Source organism: Ambystoma mexicanum, chromosome 12, assembly GCF_040938575.1.
Source record: "Ambystoma mexicanum isolate Mex_15411 chromosome 12, UKY_AmexF1_1, whole genome shotgun sequence".
Taxonomy (NCBI): domain Eukaryota; kingdom Metazoa; phylum Chordata; class Amphibia; order Caudata; family Ambystomatidae; genus Ambystoma; species Ambystoma mexicanum.
The window spans coordinates 152812445-152830199 of record NC_090936.1 but is presented as its reverse complement, the minus strand read 5'-3'; the positions used below and the strand labels follow the sequence as shown (position 1 = coordinate 152830199).

At 47.5% G+C, this 17755-nt stretch overlaps 1 protein-coding gene across 11 annotated transcripts in view; it reads left to right on the top strand.

Moving 5' to 3' along the window:
- The window catches only part of FGD4 (FYVE, RhoGEF and PH domain containing 4), a 1139208-nt gene that overhangs the window by 848755 nt on the left and 272698 nt on the right, over nt 1-17755 (top strand). For all 11 annotated transcript variants that reach the window (XM_069628200.1, XM_069628199.1, XM_069628201.1 and 8 more), the window contains one exon: nt 10442-10598. In XM_069628200.1, coding sequence (XP_069484301.1) covers nt 10442-10598 — 157 coding nt within the window. The remainder of the gene's footprint in view (nt 1-10441; nt 10599-17755) is intronic.

Sequence of the window (17755 nt, the reverse complement as noted above, 5' to 3'; positions counted from 1 at the left end):
AACCTACCGGAGCAAAGTTAATATTAAAATGCACCGGCGGTATGTTAGAGGCTTTCAGAAAAAGTGGTAGCCTCGAACAATGGGAAAATCCCATAGAGAAATATTTGCAGTCGAATATTTTTGGTAGTAACTTAACCCCTTTCAGTACCTCCATAGTAAGATGGATTGTACTGGTTTAGTTCATAAAAATTGACTAGTAAAGTCAATGGGGACTTTACAGGCCCTGTGAGACAGTAGTCAGTCCCAGGGTATGGAGTCTATGTTTGGGGGTCATGCGATGCCCCTGTGTCACTGCACTGAGGGTGCTGTGTAACACATGTGCATAAAGATGGTTCCTATGGGGTTTGAGAAAAGATCCCATAGGCATTTAACACAAAAATAGCCGAGACACACATAGCAAAAATGCCTAAGAGTGGGAAAAAGAGACTCACTCTTAGCAGGTAAAAAGAAACTAACCCTTCAAATCCAGCAAAGCTGCTGGGGTCTCTATAGGTAAGGGAAATTAGCCATTGAATGAGAATTCTCCCTAACACGCACATATGTGAGCCACAAACTAGATATAGGTCAGAGCCATGAGGCCCATAAGCACAAAGTTTCATCAATATGTACAAAAAAGACAAGCACAGAAGAATGACGATACACTGTACGATTGGAGGGAACAAAATCTCATTGCAACCTTCAAGGGCCGAACGCGGGGTAACGAGAACTCATACAAACATGCAATGATAGCTGCGATTCAGGAGACACTGGGCTTCTCGGATGTCTCCTCTAAGAACTTTGCAGCAGTGCGATTACTGTCAGAATGTATGTTTTGTGAGGGCTGTATTGTTCGCTTTTGTTTCAGCAACGCCCACTTTTGTGCATGTCTACTTCACTGTAGAGATGCTCTGGTGGGGAAAGGGATTGAGCATATTCATGACAGTTGACTCGATTATATTGCCCCGGTAGCAGCTACTTATTTGCCCCTGGAAGATCTTGCATAATTGATCTCACTAGAAGTTAAATAGACATACTCCTACGTCCGTCCCCTTTCCTCCATACTTATGGGACATTCCTCCGTCCTGTGGGACGGGACTGGAGCACTTTGTAAAAGCATCACATTTTGCAAAAATGTGTCCTTCCTCTCTTTTTACGCGGGGCACCTTAGCTCCACCCAGCGCATCGCCCATCAGTCCTTTTCTCTGCTCATTCGAGACTGGACGCACTTGAATCTGTCGAAGACTTTTTTTCTTCCTGTTTCCTCCTCTCTTGCTCTCGCTTAGCGGTCGCGTGGTAGTCCTTCCATGCCGTTTCAGCTAGACTTTCCAACTTGTTCTTCCTGTCAGCAACCCTTCGCTAGGGCGGATCCCCATCTTCTTTGTTTAGAGTGTTTGGCTCCGCACCACCGGTGGGACTCGTGTTTTTATTGTGATTCCCTTTCGGTCCGGGTGCTTGAACATCGTTTAGAGCGGTGGGAAGAGGGGTTTCAGCGCACTTCCCCCTACGCATTTTCAAACTTTCATCGACGAGAAGAAGAAATGCCCTGTGAGTTCTTTACTTTTAAAGTACCGCGGCCGGGGGACTCCTTCCCGGGGTATTCCCGGTCTGGGAGGAGCGTCAAAAGCTCTATTACCGGGGCTTGCCCTGAGGTGCCGTCCCGGCCTAAAAATTTTACCGGAGTTTTCTCCGAGGGTCTCCGTAAGGGGTCTATTGACACTGCATTACATTCAGAGGCCCCTCCTGTGGGGGCTGTTTGTGGGCCCAGTTCTACTGAGGCGGTGGTTACCGGAGCTTGCTTCGAGGTCTCCTTGATTGGAGCTTCCCGTAAAAACACTGGGGTACGCCCTGAGGCCTCGGGTGAGGTTGTTGATACCGAACGGAAGTTCGAGGCCCGACGTGAAGAGGCTTTTACCGGACTCTGGTCTGAGGTCCCTCGTTTAGAGGCTAAGGTGACCAACAGTTCTGAGAGGCCTGTTAAGGTCTTGTCGGTAAGGCATGTTACTCATCGTTTCCGCTCTTGCAGTGACTCCAGATCTGTTGAGGGGGCATGGAGTGAGGTTCTGAACCATGATTCCTCCTTTACCAGCAGTGCTGAGGTCTTTCCTGTGAAGGCTAGTTTGGCTGTCAGCATGTCACAGAAACATCCTAGGCCACAGAGTACCGGCTCGGCCGAGGTTCCTTGAGTTAAGGCTAAAATGAAGATCCCTGACCCACCTGTGGGGACCCCTGCCTCACTTCCACATGTGCCACAGTTCTCAGGTGCTGACAAAATGGCGGCCCTTCCCGACAAGACCATGGTGGCCATTTTGGATACATCCCTTACGACTACGCCATCGGCCCTAGGTGTAGGGGGTGGTTCTTTGGGTGAACATCGGTTTCCTTGTGCACATCCGTTTCATCCAGTTTGACTGGAACGCTCGGATGCACCTACTGCACAAGGTCTTGCTTCCTGCAGCATCGGCGCCCTTGGTTTATGTGGACACCACTGGGGAAGGGCCCGCTTGGCAACCCTCTGCCTTGCGTCCCAGGAATAACTCCCCTCATGAGAGGCCTCCTCCGGTCGTGCATAAATCGTCGGCGGAGGACGCCTTTTTCGGCAAGTTTCAAAAACGTATGCGTTCCAACCCCATGAAGGAGCACTTTCGAGGCTTGTTTATGGAGATATGCCCGCCTGCGCAATCGGTTCCACCTGCGGATCCTGTGGTTCCGCCGACACCGCCTTTACCTGCTGGGCCTCCCCCGACTCTTCCACCCCTGCCTCCGTTGTTCCCAGTGGACAAGGCCATTGTGGTGCCTGATGCGACCCAGTGTCAGGAAACTGCTTCGGTCCCGACACGTGGGAAAAACCAGAACTCCTATACGGGCCAGCCTTCCCCTCCCTAGTTCCCCCACTTGTTCACACTCTCAGGTAACTGTGCCACGTAAATCTAAGTCCATGAACATCCGCCGTTTAGCAGTTAGACGCTGTTGGAAGTTAGCATGGAAACGAGGTCCTTCCGCATTCATTCTGTCACGTGTCTTTTCACGTTAAGCCTTGTTTTCACCCTGTCACATGATCTATGGTTCCTACTTATGCCCCGCCTGTCCTTGAATCACTGCTTCTGAATTTGTTTTCTACGGGCATTGAAACTTTGCTTTGGAACTGTTTTCTTGGTTATCTACCCGGCTACGTCCTATGGAATTTCCTTGGCTTGCTCTCTGTCTGTCTATTCACGAAAACCCCCTTACAATCCTTGGAACGCTTTTTGACCTGCTACGTCTGCTGATTCTGTACTCATTCTGCCTGCACGGATACTGACCCGGAACTCTCGACCATTCTTCCCGTTCGCTCAACTTTGTGCTCATTCACTCATTCGACTACTGCCTCCACACTACCTAACCTTGAGACTCTCTCCATCGCGTGTACCTGGACTGCCTTCAGGAATTCATTAGGCGTCCTCATGCCGGCAGGTGTTAGGAGGAGCATTTCTTCGCTTCACTGGAACTTGCACAGTTTCCTGGGAACTCTGCTAGGCGTCCTCGTGCTGGTGGGTCTTAGGAGGATCTTCTTCACTTCAATCGACCTTGGACTGCCTTCTGGGAACTTGCTAGGCGTCCTCGTGCCAACGGGTGTTAGGAGAAGCATTTCCCATCTTCCATTCCTCGCAAAACCTACTTCAATTTGCAGAATCCTACTCTGACATAGGTAAGAGGTGTTTGTCTTGTTTTTTCATACTGTTCATGATACTGCTACTCTTCCTGGTTAACTAAACCCACTCATTATACTATTATCCACTTCTTAGGATACGCCTGTTGTTTATCAACCGGTACACTGGTTTTAGTACCTTTGGACTAGCAGATAATGTTCCAGTACTATTTCCTTGATCCTTGTCATTTGTTCACATGCATTTATTGGTATTAACCTTGACCTTCCTTTGCAGGTCAGCGGTATCCTGTGGCGTCCATCCATCTTTGGGTCAATTAACTCCTCAGGCGATTGTTTTTACATCCCAAGAAACCAGCTAAATGAGGGTTTTCTGCGCTCGCACGAGACCCCGGTGGGAGGACGCATTGCGTCTCATTGGGAGGCGTGGCAGGCCATCACCGAGGACCGGTGGGTCTTGTCAGTCACTCGGGCGGGCTTCTGCTTACACCTTCCCCATACCCCACCCACCAATCCTCCTTTCCAACAGTCAGGGTCGCCCTCCCTCAGAGCCGAGGTTCAGAAATTACTGGATCTCAGAGCAGTGGAACCTGTTCTCCTAGGGGAACGAGGGGAGGGCTTCTACTCCTGGATGTTTATGGTGCCCAAATCCAACCAGGCTGGCCTGTGCACCATCCTAGAGCTTTCCCAGTTCAATCTTTTTCTACCCCAAGAGAAATTCAAGATGATCCCACCTTGTCAGATAAAGTCCTCTTTGCAGAAGGGCAATTGGCGCAGAGTGGTGGACCTTCAGGATGCGTATATGCATATCCTGATCTGGAATCCACACCGGAGATACCTATGGTTTTCTGTGGGGGAGGAGCACTTCCAGTTCCGAGTGCTCCCTTTTGGCCTCTTTACGAAGATGATGTCGGTTATCGCAGCTTATCTTCGGCTTCAGGGTATCCATGTGTATCCGTATTTGGACGATTGGCTGTTGCGCAGTCCTTGCCCGCTGAAAGCTTCGAGAAATCTTCAGTCTCTCCTCCAGCTCCTGTTCCACCTTTGGCTGTCGGTGAACTGGCGGAAATCTTCCATGACGGTCTCTCAGGACTTGACTTTGCTGGGTTTTCGTTGGAACACGATCGACTGCAGTGTTTATCTGACTGGGGACAGAATAGCGGATCTGTTGGCCACGTGTCAGATGTTTGCGCAGTCGGAGAGCATGTTGGCCTGGTGGTTCCAGAGGCTTCTGTGTCTCATGGCCTTGTGCGTATTCGCTCTTCCTCTTGCTCGGCTCAAGATGAGGCGGACGCAGATGGCTCTTCGGAATTCTTGGCGTCAGGCTGTGGATCCGGACTCCAAGATGATATCGATTCCGGCTTTCATGAGAATGGACCTTGCGTGGTGGTCTTCTCTCAGCAACCTGTCGGTAGGCGCGGGTTTTCAGGACTCCGCTCCGAAGGTGACAATCACAACGGACTCCTCCCTCCTGGGGTGGGGTGCGGCTTTGGATCTTCTTCAGGTCTCTGACCTATGGTCGCCCCAAGACAAGTTCCTTCACATAAATCATCTGGAGCTTCTGGCGATCTTCCTGGCGCTCAAGGCATTCAGGCCGGACATTGCCAACAAAGTGGTTTGTGTCCGTACAGACAATGTGGTGTCAATGTTTTACATCAACAAGCAGGGGGGCACCAAGTCTTCTCCGCTTGCTTGTGGATCTTGCCATTCAGATTTGGGAATGGGCGGTTCAGCATGGCGCCTGGCTGGTAGCAGTACACATCCCGGGCCAGCTGAACGTCACGGCAGATGCCCTCAGCCGACGACCAATGGTCAGCTATGAGTGGGAATTGAAAGTGGAGGTCCTTTCACAGATATTCCTGTGTTGGGGCAATCCAGAAGTGGACTTCTTCGCAACATCGGCAAACAAGAAACTTCCTCAGTATGCCTCTAGAAATGGGCTGGGAGCCTCCTCTCTGGGGGATGCTCTCGAGATTCCTTGGCACAACATGAGGGCCTATGCTTTTTCACCTCTGCCTCTGATTCATCGGACGAGTTGCAAGCTGAGAAAAACGGTGAACTGTTCTCTTCTGCTCATAGCTCCGTAGTGGCCGGCCAGGTTCTGGTTTTCAGAGCTTCAACATCTGTCGGTGTGTGCAACGATCAGGCTTCCGTTGGTTCCCGATCGGCTTCACCAGAGGGATCGGCAGCTGTGGCACCCGTCCCCACAATCGTTCAGTTTGGCAGAATGGTGCCTGATCTTTAGAACATCTCAATCTGTCAGCTGTCAACATGCGCATTATCCAGGCAGCCAGGAAGCCCTCTACGAGGTCTCAGTACAGAAGCAAATGGCTTCGGTTCTGTCACTGGTGCTTAGCCAAACAGCTGGACCCCAGGGTGGCTACGATTGACACGGTGCTGTCTTTCGTCTCACACCTAGCAGAGTCGGGCATTCATGTCCTGTCATGCAGGACTTATCTTTCGGCTGTGGCCGCCTATCTATCCACGGACCAGTGCTCTTTTTCACTGTCAAATCCAGTGGTTAGGAGGCACTTCACGGGTCGTCTCTACCCTCCTGTTCGCAAACCGCATCCGACGTGGGATCTGAATGTGGTTCTTACAGCTTTGTGCCATAAGCCATTCGAACCAATGGCCACGGTAGATCTTAAGCACCTTTCGTGGAAGGTGTCTTTCTTGGTCACTGTTACTTCAGCAAGGCGTGTGAGTGAGCTCCAAGCTTTGTCGGTGAAGCATCCCTTCTTGGTTTTCACCAAAGGTGGTTTCTGATGTCCATCTGAATCAGTCAATCTCCCTGCCTGTCTTCTTTCCAAACCCAGCTTCGGAAGCGGAGAGGGTTTTGCATTGCTTGGATGTTAGAAGAGCTCTTAAGTTCTATCTGGACAGAATATCTGAATTTAGGGGTTCTTCCCAACTATTGGTGACCTTTGGTAAACCACAAGGTAAGCAGGCCTCTAAAGCGACTATCTCCAGATGAATCGCTGCCTGTATTATGGAGTCTTACACTGTTCAGGGTCTCCAACCTCCGAAAGGGATTCATGCACATCTGGTACGGGGCAAGGCAGCTACGGTGGCCTTTCAAAAGTATGTCACCTGGGAGACCATCGAGAAAGCGGCTTCTTGGGCCTCCCCATCGGCTTTTTGTAAACACTACTGTTTGGACCTGAGCTCCAGATCTGATGCTCAGTTTGGCCAGGCTGTGCTGAAAAACCTTTTTCAGTAGGGGGTTTCCATCCACCCGTAGTTCCTGTGAGGAGTGCTTGGGAATCTCCCATGAGTATGGAGGAAAGGGGACGGGACGTAGGAGTATAATGAGGTTACTCAGCGTAGTGACCACCTTACTCCTAGTCAATAGTCCCATTTCCTCCATACGCACGCCCGTCGTCCCCTCTAATAAGGTTCCTCTATTATTGCTTAAAGGTCTCTGAACTGGCGATAGTAAAGGACTGATGAGCGATGCGCTGGGTGGAGCTAAGGTGGGCGGGGTTACGGCCGCGTGTAGTACCACGCGTAAAAAGAGAGGAAGGATACATTTTTGCAAAATGTGGTGCTTTTACAAAGTGCTCCGGTCCTGTCCCACAGGACGGAGGAATGTGCCATAAGTATGGAGGAAAGGGGACTATGGACTAGGAGTAAGGTGGTCACTACGGTGAGTAACCTTATTAATACTTTGCAGAACCAGCTGAGCACGAAAATGGTCTTATCGAAACAGTATGAGTGTTCTAAGTCTCAAAGATCAAATCACCTCTAGCCTTGCACATTGTTAGCAGACCAGAGAAGGGCTCCATTGTGCGTCAAGGTGAGGCTGTAAGTATTCTCTCATGGCATGTAGCAGTTTTTTCAGCCAAACAGCAAGACCCTGACTGGGTTGAGGGTTTAGAACAATTTAATATTGTTTGTATCCAAGAAACCTGGTTAATAGGCGATTTTTGCATACCGGGATACCAAGCACACACATTGAAGGCAGGAACAATCACGAAGGGGCGAAATAAGGGAGGTCTAATCACTATGATTCGAATCCAAGGCAAGTAGAGAGTGACTAGATTATGTCCCGAATGTAAATCAATCATCATTTTGAGTTTAAGTTGGTCTATTAGGGATCACCAGAATGAGTTATACACCATTAATGTATACTCCCTGCCAAAAAAGGAACCCGGGACACTTTTAATGAGCCGAGGGAGTACCTGAGTGAGAGCACAGTCGACTGGAATAACGGCAGCTTTCTTGTGTTAGGAGACATAAATGTTAAGCCTGGGCCTTGTGACTATTCATAGATTCTTGTCACTTCTCCCCAGGGGGAGCCCTTCCTTGTGAGGCTAGGAAGGTGAGACTGCTACCCAATAGTACCCCTAAGGGTGGTGGAAAGTAAACCTCAGAGGAAGAGAATCCCCTTATGGGGATAAGGACTCCCATTCCATGAAGGAACTCCCTAACCCTCTTGTGCTTGCACCCATAAAAACCCTAAAGTCTGCAGAGAGTGCAACTAAAAGTGTTACTGGAACATTCCCTCCCTTCCTTCCTTGAGATGTGACACCACTGAGACGAAGAAGAATAAGAATGACATACCTTTTTCTAAAAGTACTGGGAGGAGTTGGCCACGAGGAGGCATGAAGAATGCCTCATGGAAACAATCTATATGATGACAAATATATAATCTTTCTTTCTAGTCGAGTAGGGTTTCTCCCCGTTTTAAAATGGGAATAACCCGTCTTTATTTAATGTAAGTAGTTCTTTCTTAGAGCCACAGTGAATTTATGTGTAGCATGCAGGTTATCGATTATTGGTCAAAGTACCCATGGGGTTTTAAATTATTTAGGATTGTTTTTGAATGTTGTTGATGGGGGAATATTGATAACTATTATGCACTTTACAAACCGCATATTTGATTTGCTGCACCAATTTGCCACAGTCTTCATATTTATCATTTTAACTGCTTATGAGATGCTTTTAAAACTGTATTATGTATCTTCATTTTATTCTACTGGAAACTTTTTAGATGGGACGTTTAGGTGTACTTTAGCAGTTGCTATATATGTGTTAGTAAGTTGTATGACTATTGTCAAAAGAAACTATTAAACACACAATACTGCTGCAAAATGTTATGGTGAGGTGGTAATCTGAACCATCGGGAAATGGAGGGCTATGCCAAGGCACAGGTTTCAAAGCAAAAAAGGCACACTTCCTTTTCTTCTGCACCTGGTATAGCACACACAGAAGAACATGTCTGGTAATACTTTTTTGCACTTTGGATACCGGAGGTTATCAGGAGGGGGGAAAAAGACTGATCGCCCTTGATACCCCAGTGGGTCTTCCCAATCTTGTTGCCTACATTAAATCTGCTTTTAAAACAAGATGCACCCTTGTCGAACACTCCTAACGTGTATTCAAAAATTAGGAAATGGGTAAAAAGATACAACTGGGAGCAGGCTATAATCTGTTTTTTACCTTAGCAGTTTTATTTGTTTGTTTTTTGTATCATTATTATTGACCAGAATTGTAGATAAATATGAGGCCTTTTTTATCGTGAAATGCGTATGAATAAATCTTTTATGATGCCCACTTCATCAACATGTTCTATGCTTATGTACACAGGCTGGGGTCTGTGGGTTTGAACACTGGTCTTAATCTATTTTTATTGTGTTTTCTTTTCTTCACAATGATTTATGATGTTGCATGTTGTGGGCATTCAAACCTTATAATTATTACATCACATATTTGGGACAAGAATTTGTTATAATGGTTTATAAATATGTTTGCATAAATCCATTTAATTGCAGAGGGGGGTGGGGGGGGTGGGGGGGGTATGGGGGGGGTGTGTGTGTGTGTGTGTGTGTGTGTGTGTGTGTGTGTGCGTTCGTTCATTCGTTCTTTCCATCATGGTTGGTTTCACTGACAAATTAAAATTGCTTGCTTGTTGTTTTTGCTATTATATTCTTTTAGGGAACTTATTTTCAAAAGAAAGTATTTTTTGTCTTTATTCTGTTGGAATCTATTTTTGTATTTATTAAGCACCAAATCTATGAGGCACAGTAAATAGGATCTAGGGCCAAAGCCTGCGTATAAAAAGCCAATGTTGCGGCGGCCCACCCAGTAAAGGGCACTATCCGCAAAGATAGTTCTTTATTTTCTCCAACACCCCTCTTGCCATTTTCGAGGGACCCAGACCCCACACTTCCCTTGTGATCTACTTACATGCGGTGCATCGTTCAGGTGCAGGTTGCAGCCACTACCATGCATGCCTGAAGCACTTCACACTGTGTGTCGGCCTATGCATGATGCTCTTTTTTGCATCGCACTTTAGGCCTGTGTTCTAGAGACCAAAATCCCCTATCTAACGAGAATGTCTAAAAACAAAAGAAATTGTAAAAATATTTACTCTATTTTCTATATGAGATTTGATGTCCTTTTCCTGTCTACTTGCTTGTGAAATTATCAGCATCATCCAGGTGATGACTGTAGTCTGTGTAGTCGCATAACTGTGTAACCTTTCTTGTAAGTTACAGTATCAGAAAGAATAATAATATGCAATACAAATTGAAGAAGACTGATCCAAAGCGATACTGCACAATGCAAGATAAAATCACATACATCAGCCTTTTATTTCATTACATTTTTTTATGAACGCATAATCCTCAGATCACTTCAAGGGGATCACAGGACACTCAGATGAACTGATTTTAAATAATGTAAAAAGTGAAAATTGACACTGTTTTCTGAGCAATGGTGTTGGAGGCTGCAGCCTATTGCACATGCACAAAAACTTGGTGATGTGAAAAGTGTGGTTTCAACTGCTTACATGAATGACTTCATCTTGCTTTGCAGGTCCACCACACCAAAGATTGGTGACATCCTGCAGAAGTTGGCCCCATTCCTGAAAATGTATGCAGAGTATGTGAGGAACTTTGATAATGCAATGGAACTGGTGAAGACGTGGATGGAGCGATCAGCTCAGTTCAAATTTATTATCCAAGAAATTCAGGTACTAAGATACTCATTTCATTACCTAAAGGCTATTATTAGTGTAGCTCTTTTAAACCCCAAGCTACAAATCACCAAAAATCCATTCACCTCCCCAGCCTGGCTGACCATTCAATTGTCTGTTGCCTAAGGAGGAGGATCTAAATTTAGTACATTTAGCAATATCTTGTGAACATAGATGCCCAGCAACTACATGCCAACGAGGGGAGCATCCTTCCATTACGACAATGTAATCGTAGAGGACAGATGCTCACGGTCATGTCAAAGCCATGCAGGCATGCGAGTCAGGAAGTGGTACTTTAATACGGTGACCTTCCTGGATGGTTTCTTTTTAGATGTAAAGAAGTACCCCCTCAACCTAGGCTCCAGCAGGCTTAAGAGGTTGGTTTCATGTTCCTCAACCTCTACAGTATCAAGGTACAATTCTCCACCTTGGACTGCGTGCATTTAAAACTTAAAAGGTACACCTTTATGGGGGGGAGGGCGCTGTTGCGCACAGAGGAATGGCTGCCTGATTCGGGAGCTCCTGCTCCACATGGACATCCTGTGCTTGTATATCCTCTGAAAGGCCTCCTGCGAAGCTGAAAAGCGGTTCTATTGATAGCCCAGACACAAGTGCCTACACTGCAAAAATCCTGTTGCGCTGGGACCTAAATCGAATGTGATACGGCTGTGGTAAGATCAGCCCAGGTGCGGTGCTGGAACAATCCGGCGGACAGAACCGCGAGAAACCACCCAGTGGCCGGGGACGTGAAAACGACGGAGGGCCGCTGATGGGCAGAGCCTATCACCAAGACTCACGCCTCGGCCAGGAACATACGCACCCGTCGGAACACCAAGCCGAGAAAGGTGGCAGACACAGAGGCAGCCGGTGAACCCCCTGGGAGTTACAGATCCAGCTTGTGGGGTGCCAGCGACGCTCGCGTTCTCCCCCCCACCCCCCTCGAGGACCCACCCGTGCAAGTCCCTTGCAGTGGCTATGCTGTGTAACATCAGGTGCGTGTCGGCCCTAATCCCGAATGGGCCCGGAACAAAACGGTTTTACACGGAGCATCAAGTAGGGCGCCCGGAGGCTGCGAGAGAGAAACGGGGCTGTGCCTGACATAACAAAACCCCTTTGGCGGTGAGCCGGCGGCTTGGCGCAGCCGATGCAGGAGCAGTCGCTCGGTTGCGCAGCGCTGCGGCTGGCACAAGTGTCGGGGTCCTTCGGCGGGCGCTGTTCGTGCTCGTGAAATCCCGATTTGAGGTGGCCCTAACCACTCTGTCTGCAAGTGCTCAGGAGGCATGGCTTAATGGGCTTCAAGGACACATACTGCGATCAACTTGGGAGCCCCAACATATATGTGACGCTGATCCACCATCAACTGGTGGCCTGCAGCGCTCTGGCGTTCTGCAAAAAACAATAAGGCCCAGGAGGTGATACGCGGTTCTGGCCTCCTCTGTTTGATTGTGTGCTGTTGGCTTGAAAGACGAATGGGGGCGCTGCTGTACTGCTGCTCAGCTTTAACCATATAAACCGCCCCCCGGGAGCCCGCGAAGCACGTGTGTTGCCACTCGCGACCCCCGTGTTTGGCAACAAGCAGGCTGATGCACACGATTGCTGTGCTGAAACTACGAAACGAGGCAACACAAGCTGGTCATTGTTACATTTAATTACGTGGAAGGTCACAGTCCATTTGTGGCGACCACGGTCTGACAGCCTATAAAAGCAAGGGTGTGGGAGCATAAGACCCCCAACCTTAGAACCCCTTCTGTAACCCGCCCAGAGACTACATAGAGGTACTGAGTTGCAGCAGCTTGCTGTAGTTTACCTACTTGAATCAACAACATTGAAATCGATAACATTGCGCAGTGCTGGTGCACTATGGGGGAACCGCACAAAACCGGCAAGACGGCAAAGACCGCTGGCAACAAAAAGAAAGGGTCTATGGACACCTACACCAGCAGCCAAAACCAAACTACCAATGTGGAAATACACACAGAATCCATCGAGACTGGAGAGACTGAAGAGGGGGGTCCAGTTGATAGGCTAACAACATTAGTACAAAATGGTTTCCTCGCAGTTAATGTTAAGCTGGATGAGATAGTGGCCACAATAGGCTCCTTGAGGGCCAGAATAGACAAAGCGCACGTGTCACTGAAACTGAAAATAAAACCAGTACAAATGAAGATACCATTGCGCAACACGGCCGCGACATCACCCAGATTAAAGAAACAATGACCAAATTGCAAAATAAATGCAAGGACCTCGAATCCAGATCAAGAAGGAACAATATTCAAATGGTGGGCATAGCAGAATCCTTCGGGAAAGGGCAAATGGAAAAGCAACTTGAAACACTGCTCAAATCCTTGTTTGGGCCAGACGCATTCTCTGAACTCTTCCTGGTCAAAAGAGCACACCGCACACTGGCTCCAATACCCAAGCCAGGTGCACCACGATAATTGCCCGGCTCCTCAACTATAGAGACAGAGACACAATCCTGCGGTTGGCGAGAGAGGCTGGGATGCTGCAATATGAGGCGAACCGGATTCACATATATCCAGACTTCTCAGCTGGGGTCCAGGCAAGCAGAAGATCCTACAAACCAGTCAAGAAACTCTTGAAAGCGTGCCAAATCTCCTATGCATTGATGTTCCCAGCCAAGATGAGAATACACAGGCTGGTAGGGCACACTTTTTCGAATCTCCGTCTGAAGCCATGTCTTACATAGAAACTTCCATACCCCTCCCTCCCAGAGGGGACAGACCGGCGCAGAACAACAGACCTCGTCCAGCAGATTAAAGACATATACCGGAAGAATATATGGCTGGGCTATTGTATCCTTTGTTTGCAACGATGTTGAACTAGCAACCAAAGGCGGTCCCATGGCTCGTGGTTAAGTGGAGCTGGGGTACTGGAGTTGGCGGTAATGTGAAGCAACATGGCTACCCCTGGAATATTCCACAAGTTTATGTGGGAATATCATCTAGTTTGGGGCGATGATGATGAGGGTGGGCGGTTGGGAAGAGGGCATGGAGTTTGTTATTTTGATACAGGCTTATGAGAGTTTAAAAAGGCGACTGCTCCCTATTGGAAGTCGCTCAGCCCCAGTAGCAAGGTAGAAGGGGAAGAATATTTGTTGCTGGTTAAAATTGTGGTCTCTGAGATACTGGCGCTGCCCAGGATATACAAACATCATAATCCTAAGAGGCCCAACATCGTCGGAACATTTCCCTATGGAAAACGGGTGACGGGTTGAGGGGTAAGGCTGCTTTCCTGGAATGCCAGGGGACTAAACAACCAGGTAAAAGCTAAGAAAGTGTACAATTATATTGCCAGGCATGGCCCTCAAATCCTGATGCTGCAAGAAACACACTCTATGGGGACTAGCTATTTACACTTACTGCCCAAATGGGGCAAACAGAGGTTCCATACTAATTATTCATCCCAGTCCAGAGGTGTCATTACTCTTATTCATCCAAGCCTGGGGTTCAGACAGGAGGGCCAAAAGGTTGATCAACTTGGCAGATTTGTCATGGTGTGGGGTGAGATTGCTGGCCAACAACTACTACTGATTAACACATATGGGCCTAATGTCGATGACCCAGCCTTCTATACAGATATGTATCAGTTGATTTCCGCAATCAATGTGACCACTATAATATGGGGAGGAGATTTTAATGTTGCCCTGGATCCCAGGCTTGACAGATCCAAAACTATCATCAGGGCGCCGAACAGGACAGTCCAAACCCTGACCCATATATTACCACAGCTATCACTTGTAGATGCCTGGCGGGAACTACTTCCTGATGGTAGAAGGTACACGTATTACTCCTCGGTCCACGACTCGGAGTCTAGAATCGACTATTGGTTTGTTTCCCCCACTGTAACGGCTGCACTGAAAACTTGTGAGATATTACCTCATACGCTATCCGATCATTCCCCAGTGTCGTTGGAGGTAGCACTTTGCGATGCCCCCAAGCCTGTACAAAGATGGAGGATGCCAAAAGGAATACTGGGCAACCCCGGGGTGGTGGAGGCATTACACGTTGAAGTAACAGAGTTTTTTACTACTAATATTGGAACGATGGATGGATATTCCACAGTCTGGGAGTCCTTTAAGGTTTGGATCAGGGGAGTTTTTATATCCAAGTCCGCAGGTCTCCTAAAAAGTGTGCGAATCGAGCTAAATGAAACCGAACGTAAGCTGGGTGAACTGGAGGAGGCCTACACTCTCATACAATACAGGGCAATATTGGCGGAAATACATACACACTTACAAGAGTTTGGTAATTTGGCCACTAGAGAAATCCGCTACATGGCTTCACCTGGGCGGGCTCATAGATACGGGGATGGGAATAAAGCGGAGAAAACACTGTCTAACCTACTAAAACAAGATAGACAACCCAATCGGATTACTAGTATACAAACGTCACAAGGGGATGTTCTCCTGAGGGAAGAGGAGATTAACGGGATATTTGCTAGATTCTATAAAAAACTATATTCGAACAAAGATACAAAAACAGATAGTAAATTAAATCATATCTTCTGGCACTATCCCTTCCGAAGCTTTCAGAGTAGGACCGACTGGCAATGGAGCAACCCGTAACTGCTGAGGAAATAACAGAAGCAATTAAATTCCTGTCGTCAGGCAAAGCTCTAGGGTCGGACGGGATAAGTGCCCAATTCTATAAGGAGTTCCGCGAAGAGTTGGTACCAATATTAATGCAGGTATGGGAGGAAGCCCTTGAGACCAATATACTTCCCCCAACGATGAGGGAGGCTGTGATAACCGTGCTCCCTAAACCCCGTATACTGTCCCAAAAGGTATCAGCCTATAGACCCCTTTCACTTATTAACACGTACGCCAAGATATTTGCAAAAGTCCTGGGCATTCGACTTCTACCAGCAGTCCGGACTATGGTCCATCCAGACCAAAACGGGTTTATCCCCACAAGATCAACGGCCCTAAATCTCCGTAGGCTTTTTAGCATAATGGCGCAGATAGACAAGGGCAGAAGCGCAGCGGCTATATCTCTTGACGTCGAAAAAGCCTTTGATTCGGTGTCATGGGCTTACCTGCTAGCTGTTCTGGAGGCATTTGGGATGTGTCCTAATTTTATCAGATACGTGAAATTGCTATACACAGAACCCAGCCCTAGAGTGCTAACTCATTGTACCATCTCCGAATTGTTCCTACTGGCAAGAGGCACCAGGCAGGGATGCCCATTCTCGCCTATATTATTCGCACTCACCATAGAGCCAATGGAAGTCGCGGTTAGACTAAGGCACGCAGATAGGGGAATAAAGATGAAAGGTTCCACCCAACTAATCTATGTCCGTGAGCCAGAGAAGAACATTGCACCCATTATGGCGGAGATACAATAATTTGCAGTGTACTCTGGGTACATGGTAAACAAGGCCAAATCCGAAATATTCCCACTTACACCAACAACCAAGTGCCCAGACATGATACACGGTCTCAAGTGGTCAGAGCAAAATATTAGATATCTGGGGATACTTATTTCCAGAGACAGGCTTACACTATACTCAGATAACCATGAAAGTGCACTGCAATCACTAAATACTAAACTACAGCTGTGGGGACACTTTCCAATCTCTCTATATGGCAGAGTTGCAATTCTTAAAATGATAATTTTACCCAAGTTATAGTACTTTTTTCTGAACATCCCAATATGGCCGGGACGGCCCTTCGTTGCCAGGCTCCGATCTATGGTGGTGACCTTCTTCTGGAATGGGAAGACAGCAAGGATAGGATGGGAAAAAAAATACTGAACCATACTTTGAACTCTACTATTATGTTGCCCAAGCACAATTTGCGAAGTACTGGTATGGGGACTCCGATGGCCTGCCCCACGCATGGATAGACAAATACACAACACACCTCACAAACATACAGTCTGTAATTTTCTACCCACAGTACAAAGATACATGCAAGTATAACCCGGTGAGCTGCACGGTAAGGGCATGGGAAGCAATATACAAAAGACTGGGATTGGAAGCTCCCTATAGCCCAGAGGTGTCCTTATGGAATTATCCGGGTATACCTCCAACACATGATGGTAGCTTGCAGGAATCGTGGGACCCAAATAGCGAAATGAAACTGGGAGACATGTTTATTAATGGGAAATTCGCTACCCTAAATGAATTGCTGTGGGCCCTGGGCGGGGGACCACTGAAGACGCTCCAATACTACTGTATGAGATCAGCCTTTGCAAAGAGGTGGCCGCTCTTCCCTGATGAACCCCCTATACATCCATGTACTCAGTTGGTTACAGCTAAAGATGGCCTGGGGATCTCTAAATTATATGTTGCAGTGCAGGCACATGCCCCCACAGTAAACTAGGTGAAAGAAAAATGGGAAAGAGATCTACAGACCCCCATTGATGGAAGGATATGGGATAGGTACTGCTCGCTAACCAGAAATGTGTCTATGAATGCTGGCCTGCGCCTAATTCAATTTAAGATTTTAAACGGACTACATTATACACCTTCTTAAATAGCTAAATTCACAGCGAACAGCTCGGACGAATGCCCCAAATGCAGGGCTCCCAAAGCCGGAGCATTCCACATGTACTGGGAATGTCCAGTGGTGGCGGGATTCTGGAGGGATGTGGCGGTGATGCTGGAGGAGATTCCACCTGTCTTGACCCCTCAAAAATACCTGTGTGGGGACATTGGCAAATGCTCTGAAAAAATTAGAAGACTGGTTAACATCTCATGTGCGGTGGCCAAGAAATGCATCTTACAGACTTGGAAAAGCGCTGGTCCGCCGAGCGTGAATAACTTCCTTCGGGAATTGACATATGTTAATGAATCGGAAGAACAATTTGTCCTGACCCAGCCTGCTGCAAGTAGACCCAAAGATATATGGGGCCCCTTCAGAATGTATTTATGCGACATGACGATGGCGAGTTTCTGTAATCTTTAATGTCTTAATGATTTATATAGCATACTATTGTAGATTATTTGAAATGTAATGTAGTAAGTGCTGTGTATCTTTTGTGACCACTAATCAAAAGAGTTTTAAAAAAAAAGGTACACCTTTATGGGCAAATGTCTGGGTTTTGTGAAGTTGGCTGGGGGGTAAAAGCAGGTGGTAGGAATTAGTGGGCCAGTTTTCCTCTAACCAGAATAATCCATAATTCGAGGAAGTC